Below are 13473 nucleotides of genomic sequence, written 5' to 3' on the forward strand. Positions count from 1 at the left end.
TGTACTGACCATGGTCAGGTTTTAAATAGCAGAACATTACCCCTAAATTGTCTAAACTGCACATAAGAGGGTCAAGCATTAGATTGTAGAGCCATCTTCTAAAGTGCATATAATGTAGCTTACATGCTTAATCTTTAGATGGCAAAGCTGTCACTCTAAATGAAAATCCCACTCGTCAAAAAAAGGCAGAACATAACCAGGCAACCAATAATGGTAATAAGTGGAGATTCCCGACTGCAACCTTTCCCTGCATCTACTCCTTTGCCGATACTTGCTTTATTGAACCTGGAGTAGAATGGATCTATTTGAGAGGAGAAGACAGTGTGAGGGAGAGGGAGCATAAGAGTCTCAGAGAGAGGGAGTGTGACAGAGAGAGAGCATGACATAGAGAGAGCGAGAGAGAGAGATTGACAGAGACAATGTGAGAAATTGAAATGGGACTTGTCTGCCAATGAGCAGTAGCAGGGTTGCAGGTTGTTTTGTCTTGTAAGCTCTACTCCACTCTTCCCTGACAAACTTGCATCCCCTCCAAGTTTGCCTATCACCTTACACTAAACACAGCTCCGCCAAAGATGGATGTCACAGCCTGAGCCATTAGCATATCAGCAATACATGACAAAGCCCTCCTCTTTAGCCCCACTACACTCTCCCACATCAGCGGCTAACCAGCTGTAAAGCATTGTGCTCTATCAGATGTTGTGCTCTTCCCTATGGATAACATACCCCTAAGTGCCTTTGACAAACCCATAGAAGGCAGATTGGCACACAGGAACCAGGTCCTGCACCAATCAACACCATTAATGTGGTAGTGGGCTCTACCACTACCACACTAATGACACCCCTCCTTTTCCTTGGGAGCCAGATGCACCGGGGCATCAAAAGTGGCAGAAGAGCAAAAAAAAAAAAAAAAAAAAGTGCCAGAAGGGCACTATACAAGACCTCTGAAATATGTCTTGTTACTGTTGTTATCAGCCTAGTAGATTTGCAGGGTGATCGTAATGCTGTGAGGAACAGCTATTCGGCACAATAATTGGAAGAGATCTGTGATTTGATAGGCACTGAGGGTATAAGATGGAACACCAAAGAAAGAGATGGTTGAAGAGTCACAAGTGGCTGGAAACCGGGTCATGGTTTGGTCCTAGAAGCAAACCCTTACTCAGAAGGAGATCCACCAGAAGAACCTTTTCCTGAAAGTGATACATTGTACCCTGAAGAATTTAAATTTCAATCAAATGAACCGCTTTATTGGTGCTTCCAGTATTGATGTAACACATTGACTATGAACTGACATATTGTGGAATACAACTTGTGGCCCATCACTTCTTAGGTGTCTTTAGATAGGAGAATGAGGCTTGCATTGTCACTGCGAACCCAAAGGGCAAGTCTAATATTTGCTGCCTTTTTAATTCAATTTATCTTTAGGGGCAGGCGTTAATTCCACCACTCCCCTCATGAGGTCAGTCACACATGCTCCTTTATTCACTGCCAGCCAGCCATATAGCGGTCCCGTACAAATGGAGAAAGAACACGATTGTGTCAATATTTACCAAGTTGTTTGAAATTCTAAAAGAGCAGCTTTCTTTCAAAAGGAAATAATAGTGCCCCCATCACTGAAATGGAACGAACCATTGGCATGCACTATATTTAGGAAGACAAGAGCACATTTTAGGGAAAGAAACAAAATATACATAAGAACTCGGGGGCCCTTTTCCCTGGGTGGTCTCCCCTTAATGGCAATGTACTATGGCAGGCAATCTTTTACCGGTAAGATGGTTACTCACCATAAAAATGAGTTTGTACTGTTCTCTGTTTTTTTCTTATATGTATACATTTTCACAGTACGCATTTGACACTTGCATTCTCTAATGCCAACTGATGACTATTTATGTGCTCCTTTTTAATACGTCAATTAAAAAGCATAAAAAAATGTGATGTGGCGGGCCCAAGGACGTACTCCGAGATTGGAAGTAAAATGTTTTTAAATTTAGGGGAACAGGGCAGTGGTAAAATGGAGACGTGTAGGGGTGTCTGCTGCCCTAGAGACATTGCCAAGGACTTCATTTTAGGAGCACTTCAGATGGGTGGGCCAGAAACCCACTTTCAAACTCTTTCCAGAGAAAGGCTCACCCTAACTATTAAAAGTCAGGATCCCCAGACGACTCGTGGGTCTAGAGCCTTGCAGTTCATACAGTGCAGTTGAGAAGTGTAAGTGCTGTCTCTTTAAATCAACTGTAGTCTTGCAGAAAAGTGATTGCTCCGACTCTTTAATTGTGCAAGAAGCGCCATCCTGTCCACTGGTATGCACTGCAGTCTTCATCATGTTTCTTTAAGTGGACTGTGGTCATACTGGGAAGTTTCAGTACTGTTCCATTGTTCCAGATGAGAAATACCAATACGAGTTCCATGGTGTAGGGAGTTCTATTGCTGTTCTTTGAACATATCATTGACATTGTACATTTGAGCGATGGTTGTACCAGCCCTTCACACACAGTGTAGTCCATTCCTCTAATGTCTCTCCAAACACTATGCATTAACAGCTGAGGAGAGAGCACTGCCCCTTCGAACACATTTCAGTCCTCTTAAAGGGTTCTGCAACATGCGACTCTGGATATTCTGGACTACAACTCCCATGTTCCCTCATTAACTATGCTGGCTAGAGGAGATAGGAGTTGTGGTCCAAAACACTTGGGAGAGCCAAATGTTGCAGACCCCTGGGGTGTCAATGAAGCATATCAAATTCCAGCAGAAGATCGGGTGATACTGTATCTTAAAACCTTTAACAATCTGAAAGCTGCCCACACGGACACTTGAAACATACGTCACCATAACTGAGAAGAGCCTGTACCCCCACATGGTACAGACCACCCTTAAGGTATCTGTGTTGTCTCTACAAACATATCACAGTCCTGTAGTGCAGACTTAAGGCCTGCAGCACCGTCCAAACTGGTCAAAGCCAAGGACACGGGGGCCAGTGTTGTCCCTTCAAACCCATTCCAATCCTGCTGAGAATAGCCGGCAAAGGCCATCCAAATACAGCACCGTCCAACTGGGAAGTGCCTGTCCTTTCCTCTTGAACATATCATAAAAGGCTCTATTGAGAAGGATCCTTATCAGATCTTTAATTGTACCGCAGTTCAGTCCCACTGTGAAGTTCTAGCCGTGTCCAGTCAAAGGAATTATTATTATCCTGAAAAATGCTGTCCAGTTATCATAAGCGCATTACAGGACTACTGAAAAATGCTGATTTACCCACTTTAAAACATTACATATCTGTCAGGAAATGCCAAGTCACCCTTAACCCTACTAAGAAATGCTGGCCATAAACATTTTAATACACCACTGCCTTGTTAAAATATTCTGGTTCTGGCCTTTCACATTTATAACGACACTGTAAAGTATTATCAGGTCTTCCCAATTAACACATGTCCAGCTAACAGTGCACGCTTAAAATGTCCCTTAAAACATGATTAATATATTAGTGTCTATTGTCCCTTTAAATATGTTACAGTATTTTATGTATTGGTGATGTGATGGGTACCCTAGAAGTCAGGGCACTGCTTCAAGGATGAGAGGGCTTAGGACTCTTTCATGAGATGAATCGCAGGTTTAATGCGAGTTCCAGTGCTGTCCCATATTAGAGCCATGCTAACCTACTGCTCTGTACATTTAAATCTATTGCAGTCGTGCTAATCAGGGCTAGATCCGTCCATTTGACGATACTAAAGACCTGCTTGTAAGTGCTACCACTGTTCAGTTAAGTTTATTATAGTCGTGTTAACAAGTGTTGGTTCCATCCCTGAAAACTCAGTACAGTCTTGCTAAGACAACTCATAATATTCCCATTATCATATTCCAGCCCTGCTAGGAAGTGCCAGGAATGTCCTTAACAATAACAAAAAGTGTTGGGATTTGAAAGCTGACAATGACAACCTATCTAAAGTACAGAATTGAAAAGATGAAAACGAGTCTGGAATAAGACCCGTCCATTTCTGAATTGTTCCCAATTGCTTGCCTGTCCTTCCTCTTTGCGGAAAAGGCCAGCACAGAGACAGAAAATAGGAGAAGCAGCACGAATCCCACCTGCACAGTGAGTACACTACTGAGGGCCACCAGCCGTCCAAAGCCACAGCATCACTGCATCTTTGTCCTCTTAAGTACAGTGTTTCTGGTGATGTAGGACGCTGGTACGGATTTAGAAGTGGGGATTTGGCTCAGCAGATGTAAAGGATTTGGCTAGCACTACATTTTGTGCTGACTACTTAAGCTACTGTCAGGTGCATCAGTCTACAGTAATGCCTGGCTGGCGGCCACTGACACTTCTGTCATGGTTGGCTTGGCCGGTTAAATGGCATCCAGTATTCTTCTCCAGGATCCGCGGGAGCTGATTTCAGAACTTGGCTATTTCCCGGAGCTCTGGTCCTTTCCCACTCTCAAGTCTGAGGGCATGAATTCCTGAGTTGAAGCTGGCACAGAGGAGGAAGGTAGTGTCACAGACGGCCAGGGAAGCAAGAGGTCCAGCACCATCCAGGAACAGGGTGTTTAGGCAGGCTGGAGAAAGGAAGCAGACATTAGTCTTACGCCCTCCTTTGGGAGAATTCTAGTTAAAAAAGTTGTTTAATTATTGTTAGTAGTGCAAACAGGGCACACAAAGTGCATCAGAGCGTGTGACAGTAAATAAAAAATGAGACTGTGCATAAAATCATTTAACAAACAAATAAAACAGATTAAACATTTACAGAATTCAGAAATCCAACCCAATCCCAGACATTGCATAGAAATACTAAAAGGTTACTCACTGTAGTGACAACAGTACACTTAGTCCATATTACATTTTCTGTGATTATTATGGGATGTCCCGTCGCCTGGGAACAGGACTGGAGCCTGTTTCCAAGCAGCAATTCTTTTTATTCCTATAACTTCTCTTGAGATGGTTGTGTGCAGAGATAACGCACAGGCTTGTGCACTTCGACGCGTACCTTGCCCAACCGTTAGTCCTTTTATCCATTAGACAATTGTAACATTTTAAGCAGTGTAATGGTGCAGAAGGAGCAGACTGACACGCAGGTGGCATGGTTGTTGACAAATGTTTAGTAGTAATGAAAATAAAGAGAAAACCTAACTTTGCCTAACTCTAAGAGGGGTTTCCCTACCTCAACTAAAACACTAAACTTTCGGTCAGGATTTCCGTGTAAATCAATAGTCCACCGTCAGGTGTCAAAAACCTACTCCTGCCCCTCACACTTATAACTAAACCAAAGAGGTAGTGGATATTCTTGGTCGGTAGAATGGCTCTTCTTCTAGACTGCGGATCACAGTTCCAGTTGTTAGGTGGGGATCTTTACCTGAAGGAATGACTCCTTTGCCTAGGTCTCAATCCCTTTCCAAGGCACACAACAAAGTTCAAGGTTGTAATGGCAAAAAGCAGTCAAGTTCTTAATTCAAACTCAAAAGGTAAAGTCCTGGTTCAAACATCAACATTCCTTAGTTGCTTCTTCACTAATGGGTTCCAGGAGAATGCCTCACTTCTGCAGGTAACTTATTCCACTGTTTTCGACCACTGGGGGAGTGACTCCCTTCCCCTGGTCTATGTGTTGCAGAAAAATGCCTCTCTTCTCCTAGTACACCAGCAGCACAGTGTCGCAGCAGCAGGGGGAGTGACTCCCTTCCTCTGGACGCTCTCTTCACTTGGTTTCACGATTTCACAATGCCAGTGGAATGACTGCCTTCCCCCAACGTTCCTTGGCTTTGCTCTGACAGTCTCTTGGCTTTTACTTTCACAGTTCACAATCCAGAGCGAATGTCTCCCTTGCCCTGGCCTTTTGTCAGGCTTACTTCACAATTCACAACAGTAGGGGAAAGTCTTGCTTGCCCTCACTTTTCTCAGTTTTGGGACAGTTCACAATGCCAGGGGGAATGAATCCCTTCCTTTCTATGATTCTGCATGCATCTCTGCAACTTAGACTTGACTCCCAGTCTTGTGGGTCCCAGAAATGTAGGATTCTCTGCTAGTAGTGTAGCAGACCTGGTTCATTAACCTGTCAGGTACTGCAACTATGAAGATGACTGACAAACTTGGGTCCCAGACGTGAGCTTCCTCGCTTTCATGCCTTTTTATATCACAATTAAGTGTCCCAGCAACCCTGTTTTTTGCTGATGCTCTCCGGTTGGTTTTGGGCTGGTCTGTGTTCCCTTTGGGCTTCTCGCAACTTCATTTGCCTTTTTGGATACTGCAGCACCTCTGCAGCGTTTGATGGCTAGCAGGATGCGCGTCTTCACCTGCCCACTCAGTTCCCCGGTTTCTCCCATCTAGACCTCTCCTGTTCTGCTTGGCCGGATGGTCTTTCTACACTAGACCATTCGAGGACACCTCTGCCCGCTCGCTAAACTGGTCTGCAAGTTCTTCTATTCAGCGGCAGCTTGAGCGTTTCCCACACTTACGGTTCCTCTAAGGAGGGCTGCTCCCTTCCCATTTTTTCTCTTCTATTTTGAATGTGACTTGACAAATAGGAATTCTGGAACCACAAGAATGCCCACTAGTGGTTCCATGAGTGATCTTCATACTTCTGCATTACCAGTACCTGTCATATATTGTGTAGACTAGACTCTTTCTCGTCTCAGTACTTGTACTATACTTCTCCCTTGGGTTGACTAGATTCTTCCTCGTCCAAGTATCTATGATTTTGGTTACATGACACATGTACATGGGGTGACAAGGCAAGGGTGGGGTAGGTGAGGGGGATTGGAGTGGTGGATACTCCATTCTCCTTGGATAGTCGTCCCTGCTCTCTGGGGGAGTCTCTCCCCATGAGATCGTACCGCTGAGTACCTCCCCCATGGGCGACTATCAGGAAGTGGCCTCACTTCCCTGGCCTTATGGGAAGTGGCTCCCCCTTGGGGAGAAGCGATGACACCCACAGGCTTGTCACACTATCCTATCCTGAAAACATGTTGTAACTTCTGTTTCACCTCCTATCTTTTCAACCTCTGAACCATGTAAGATGCTCCAAGACCCTTGGTTTAGGGGCAGCGCTACTAAAAATTCTAATAAAATAAATATTGTTTTACAGTGATTTAAGAAATAGGTGACTGTTAGAGGGACATTCGAAGAGTGAAAATGAAGAGTGGAACTCAGAGTAATATATATTTACCGAACTGGCTGGCTTCATGGTGGCAGAAATGCAGTGAAAGTGGATCAATTAACTCTAAATCCATATTTCGGCTTAGTCTTGGAAGAACTGCAACAAAGATCCACTCAGACCTATACCAGAAACCGCAACAAGAAAAAACTCCCCACAAGTGGATCCACTCAGGATAAATTGGTCAAAAGTAAACCTGTTGCCACAATTCACTAGATGGGGATTCATAACTTCTGCAGGTGCGTGACAGAACTAATACTAAAAATCATACAAAAGGAAATTATTAAACGTCAATGTGCGCGTGTAAAGTACTGAGCTAAACAGTAAGATCCAGTATAATGACTAAAACCCTGAGAAATAACCTAAAATGATAGTGAGGTTTACACTCCACTTATACAGAACCGACTTCTACCTAATTTAGATCGGAAAAGGCAATAAGGAATTGAGCCAAACAAGAAAGTAAGAGACATACCGACAATTAACCAAAACAAATAGGCAGCATATCAAGAAGCGAAGCCCAATCAAAAGTCATAAAAAACAATAACCAAAGTACTTAATCTCAGTCAAATGAGACAGATTGTCATAGGAGAGGATTTCAAAGAAGAAAACTGTGAAGTATCAACCAGTGAAGTCACTAGGGAAATCAATATCTAATTAACATTCAACCTCCAAGTTACTAGCTGTTTTTTCTATAGTGATGTAGCAGTCAGTTCATCTTTCCATGTATTTGGCTTCAAAACCTACCTTTGTAATGAAATGCCACTTAGGGCACACAAGGGCTTTCACCCAGAGCTCTTCTGCCTTTGCTGGTATTTTTGGAGACTGGCGCCACTATGGATTTAACCTGATAGGCTTCTTCTGCATTTCACACATAAGCCCTTACAATGTCAATGGCCCCACCTACTTTCACCCCAACTAATACCACTTCTGCGCTCATTGTTATCGTTCCTAAGTGGAAGGCTCAATCCCACATGGCACATTCAGAAGCTCAAATGCGCTATTTAACAACTCGGTACCACAGAGGCAAATGCAGCTTCCACTACTGCCACACAAAGCCATAGTTAAGTCTCCACATTGGAGACTAAGGGATGCACGCCAGCTCCACACATTTGGCCACAGAACGTTTTCAGGGCCACAAATGACTTGGCTCCGACGATGGCGTCCAGCTTATTTTCTGCTTTATGCACGCCCATAAGTAGCTGTGTGGTTTAGAAGCAGCTGTTTAGAAGCAGGCATTGGAGTGATAGACTCCTCATTCATTTGGAGCACAGGCAGTTTTCCAGCCGTAACTTTGGGGGCTAGTTCAGCTTTCATCTACTGCTCATACCTCCTGTGTCCTGGTTCCAGAGCTTCACCATGCAATCATGGGATGAGGTGGCCACTAACGGAGCTGCAACCACGTCATTTGGCAAGAAAACACATGCAGCTGTTGTTTGAAGATGTCCTTGGTATTCAAGAACTCGGTCTCTTGTCTGCCGCAAATCCCAAAGCTGAGGAGAAACAAGCATTGGGCCATTAAAAGCAAGTTAGTAACAAGATCTTGCAATGCAGTAGATTTACAGGAGCAACCTAATTGTGTTCCAATCATGTTAAAATCAGGGTATGCACTAATCAACGTTCCGAATTGTTTTGCCTTTTGTATAATTCCTGATACAACACAACAAAATAAACACTGGATATCACCATGGACTTTCACTGGATTTAAAAGGTGAACATGTTCCTTCAAATGATCACTTGGGTGTACTGGATCACGTCACAAACGTACGTGACAAATTGTGGGACATTCATTTGCACATCCTAACATTATGATTGAAGTAATGCTCTGTGTTAATTAAAGGAATGTAATGACCCTGTGACAGACAGCCATTTTCATTCTTTCCTCAGGTCGGCCTTGCTCAAATCGCCTTAAAGGGGGAGTCACTCAAAAATGTTATTGTTTAAAAAGATTGGCCATAATGAAAAATATATGTAAAAAATATATATTTTTTAAAGCTCCTATGTACAATTTTCAGGAAATGAGCCCCAAAGTCAGGATTTTTAATGACTTGGAGGCATCCATTTTGTGAAATTAACAAGCCTCCTGTGATCATGTGAACTCTGCTCTCGTGGCACTAATCAAGCAAAAGCCCCTTATGTTACATACAAACTTTATTTTTAAATATTTTTTATATATATTTTTTATTATGGCCAATCTTTTTAAACAATAACATTTTTGAGTAAACTACCCCTTTAAGCTATTACTTAACTTTGTTCTCTTTTTGTTTCTGTATGTAGAGAAAAATTCAAATACGTGGGTTATGGAAAATACTTTGCACATGCTGTGCACCCAGGATTCGCAGGAACAACATGAGTGTATTTAAGTTTAGCCAATAGATTATTTTCTATACATGCATGACCTCCTTTTCGAATGTTGAAAAATATACGTTTCTTTGCACAACTGCATTTTCCTCCATACCTAATCAGTTCATTTCCCCCATACCCAAGCCTGTGAGCAGGAATACCTGTGTGTGAGCATTAGAACTGCATGGAGGATATTTTAGGAAATGCTATCACAAGGGAAACTGTGACATGAAGAGTCACCTGCACTAGATGATATCCCCCTTATTTTAGTTGAACATGGCATATTTACTATATTCTACCTTTAATGAATGGACTGCGTCTATGCATCGCAGGCCATCTAATTATGATAGCTAGTTAACGTGAACTAATTCAAGAAAACAGTTACCCTAGATTTTGGTCCTGATGAAGTCCATGCATTGGAAGGAATCGGCGCATGAGCCAAAACTAAAGGCAACCTGATCCAGAATGGTTATTTGACTAAGAGTTGCCTTTCTAAAAGCAACTTTGATAAACTTTATTTGCAATAATACCATTCAAAATGTGCTTCACATTTCAGGTGCTCTGATTGTGTGATTCATGAACTTTTTTAAAAAAATAATTTTTTATTGGTTTTATATACAAACATTCCACTTCACAACTGTGGATCGGTGCCAGCATTAAACATTCCATTTTATGACTGTTTTCTACCCCCGCTCAAACTCCTCACTCCCGTTCCGGCTCACGTCGCACCTATCCTTCCATGCCTTTCTTCTCCAATCAGCAACTTTCCCCTCTACAGTATCATCCAACTAAAGGTCTACTACAAATCCTGCGCATCCTGTTGCGAGACGGCCAGATCAGCTAATAATTGCCTCCAATCCTCCCTACTCCTGTTCCGCGTTTCTACCTCTCGCTTCCTGCCATACCACAGACTCCGCATTGGCCCATTTTAACAGGTCATTCCACCATACTTTCACTGGCGGTCTTGCTTGCGTCTTCCATCCCTTCCCTATTCTGTGTTTTGCTAGTATTTATGCTAAGTCCTTGAGTTTGCTCACATGTTTAGCTTGTTTAGGTCTCGGGAAACCTCCTAATAGATAAGCCTTCAGGGATCCCACATCCAGGGTAATCTCTGCTTTTGCCATTGTCTGGGCTACTTCACACTTCGGGCATGTCTTTATGTTTGCTTGATTGAACTTGGCTATTTTGTTCGGGGTCAGGTATGCTCTGTGGGTAACGTATAGCTGTATCTGTTGTAGTCACGCATTCCTCAATACCATTTTGTGGTACCCCATCGCCCTTCTCCACATCCCATCCAGCATTGTCTCCCCTAATTCTGCCTCCCATGTCCGCTTTGTCTTTCCCATTTCCTCCCCGACCCTGGACATCAATAGCTCATATATACGTGAGACTTTGTGCCCCTCTTCTGACACATCATAAAATGTCTCTATAATCTCATCCAGCTGTAGGGGCATGTCGGTCTGAGGTAATCTCCGCAATAGGTTCTTCAAGAGTCGGGAATACATGATGTGTTGCCCCTGGTGCACTCCTGTATCTCCCATCAGCTCCTCGAACTTCTATGGCTTCCCTTCTTTTACTATGTCTCCCACCGTTGCTACCCCCGTGGGCTCCCACCATCTCCTTACACTCAGCCTGACTTGTTCGTCTACCCCTTCCAGCGCCACAAGTGGTATCTGTGGGGAATACGATGTTGCCTTACCCATCGCACGACATGCCCTGTGCCATAACTTTCTACCCAGGTGCAATAGTAGATTCTCACTGGTCATGCCCGAATCGGGTAACCATATCAATTCATTCAAAAAGAACGGGCGCATTCTGCACGTAGCAACCTTGATTACGGTGTTTGCCCATCCGACAGCCATTTAGCCACGAATTGCATCTGACTAGCCATAAAATATACCTCAAAATTAGGCAACTTTATACCTCCTTGGTCTCGGGAGGATAGCTCAGGGGCAACGTGCTTGCCTTGGAAGCAAGACTACACGGAGCAAAATAGGTTTGATCCTCGGGTCCGCGCTTAGAAACCTCTCGGTATTAAGCGCGTTATAAATAACCTATCATATCATCTAATATATGGATTCTGGAGTTTCCACAGTGCCACTCTGCACCTTGAATTGTGGCATATGAAGTTCCCGCATATACTATGCAATTTCCTAAAGAACGTCTTAGGTATCGCAAATGGGACATTTGCGAAGTAACTTAGAAGTCTCGGCAGCACCACCTTCTAGTAAAGCTGCCTGCCCCATCATGGACAATAGCAGCTTAGACCAAAATGTCATACAGTTCTCAATCTTGTTCACCGCCTTCACAGTGTTATGTATATGTTCTAACTGAGGGTTGTGGTACACATCTACCCCCAAGTATCTGAACGTCTCTACTTCCCACTTAATCGGCAGCACCAGCAACTTATGTACAGGTTTCCCCACGTACACTCCCAGGGGGTATATACTCGACTTCTGGGGGTTAATGGTTATGCCCGACAGTGCCGCATATCGTTCCATCACGTCTAGGACATATTGTAGATTCTCCTCTGGGTACTGTAGGTATAGGAGCATGTTGTCCACATACAACGGGATGAGGTGCCTCCCGAGGTGCTTATACCCACTTCTCCATATTCCTACCATAAACAAACTGCTAGTGGTTCCAGTGCTAAAATGAAGCCCATCGGGGACCACGGGCAGCCCTGTCTCGTGCCTTTACTAAGCTGCCACTGCTCAGAAACCGTGGAGCCCATTTTGCCTCTTGCTATCGGCTCATTGTACAGTAGTCTCACCCATTCAATGTATATGGGTCCAACACCAAATTCTTTCAGGACTGCTAGCAGCTCTGGCCATCTGACCAAGTCAAATGCCTTCACTGCATCCAGTGACACAACTGCCACCTCCTGTGTAACACTCTGGGTATAATCTATTATATGGTATAATCTCTGTAAGTTATTAGTAATATTCCTATGTGGGACGTCCTGTCTGATCTTGGTGTATAAGTTTACCTATGACCGGTCTAAGCCTCTTTGCCATGACTGCAGTAAGAATCTTCCAATCCTGGTTCAGCAACGAGAGGGGCCAGTATGAGCCACATTCCATATACAGCTTATTTGGTTTGAGGAGTGGGATAATTATCGACTCTCGCAGAGACCCTGGCAATGTCTAATGCCTCATTTAGCATTGCTAATAATAATGAAGGAAGTATTTCGGCCATATATTCTTTATGAAATTCCCCGGCGAGCCCATCCGCTCCTGGGACTTCACTGGTTAGTAGTTCTTTTATCACACTCTCTAGTTCTTCTAACGTGATAGGGACTTCTAGGCTGTCGCTATCCTCTTTATTTAGCTTGGGAATATTAATCTCAGTCAATGCCTCTTGTATATTCGCCTCCTCTACTCCCACAGATTAATTGTAGAGGTGCCAATAATAGTCATAAAAACATTCATTAACCCCTTCCTGGGTCTCTCGTAACATTGCGTTCATCCCTTTCACAGCTCTAATGGTCTGCCGTGTAGTCTCACTCTTATACAGCCATGCTAACAATCTGCCCGGCTTGTCCCCTTCAGCGTATTGTCTCTCAATTTCACTGGCCCTGTGTTAGTAGGCCCGCTCTCTGCAGTTCGGCGCTGGCTACGTTGTTGCTTTGCGATATGTCAATTTCACAGTACTCCCCGTCGTTTGAGGGATTCCACTTCTGGGCCGCCTGTCTGCATCGCCCATCAGCTGTTTGAAGGAGATGTTCTCGTTCACGCTCATTCTTATACTATTCTGTGGCAATGTGAGATTCAACAATATCTCTGAGGCTTCCAGCCAGGCAACTCTGCAGAGCTGTGCCCCCGTTCTATTACTCTTCCGTTTCTGGTAACGGTATTTCTATCCTGCTTGTCCTTTCGGCACGCAAGTATACTCGCCTGTGCCTCCTGAGCTCTCGTCTGCACTGCGTGGCTTCCAGCCGGCTCTCCCTCACGCAGCTGCAGGCTTTCTCACCCTTGATAGCCTTGCTCTCAGCCGC

At 43.9% G+C, this 13473-nt stretch overlaps 1 protein-coding gene across 2 annotated transcripts in view; it reads right to left on the bottom strand.

Moving 5' to 3' along the window:
• Positions 1–1216: 1216 nt before the first annotated feature.
• The window catches only part of WDR31 (WD repeat domain 31), a 607423-nt gene continuing 595166 nt past the window's right edge, over positions 1217–13473 (bottom strand). For both annotated transcript variants that reach the window (XM_069609820.1, XM_069609821.1), the window contains exons 9-10: positions 8464–8626; positions 1217–4548 (exon numbers count right to left, since the gene is read on the bottom strand). In XM_069609820.1, coding sequence (XP_069465921.1) covers positions 4388–4548; positions 8464–8626 — 324 coding nt within the window. In that variant the 3' untranslated portion in view covers positions 1217–4387. The remainder of the gene's footprint in view (positions 4549–8463; positions 8627–13473) is intronic.

Source organism: Ambystoma mexicanum, chromosome 8 (genome assembly GCF_040938575.1).
Source record: "Ambystoma mexicanum isolate Mex_15411 chromosome 8, UKY_AmexF1_1, whole genome shotgun sequence".
Taxonomy (NCBI): Eukaryota; Metazoa; Chordata; class Amphibia; order Caudata; family Ambystomatidae; genus Ambystoma; species Ambystoma mexicanum.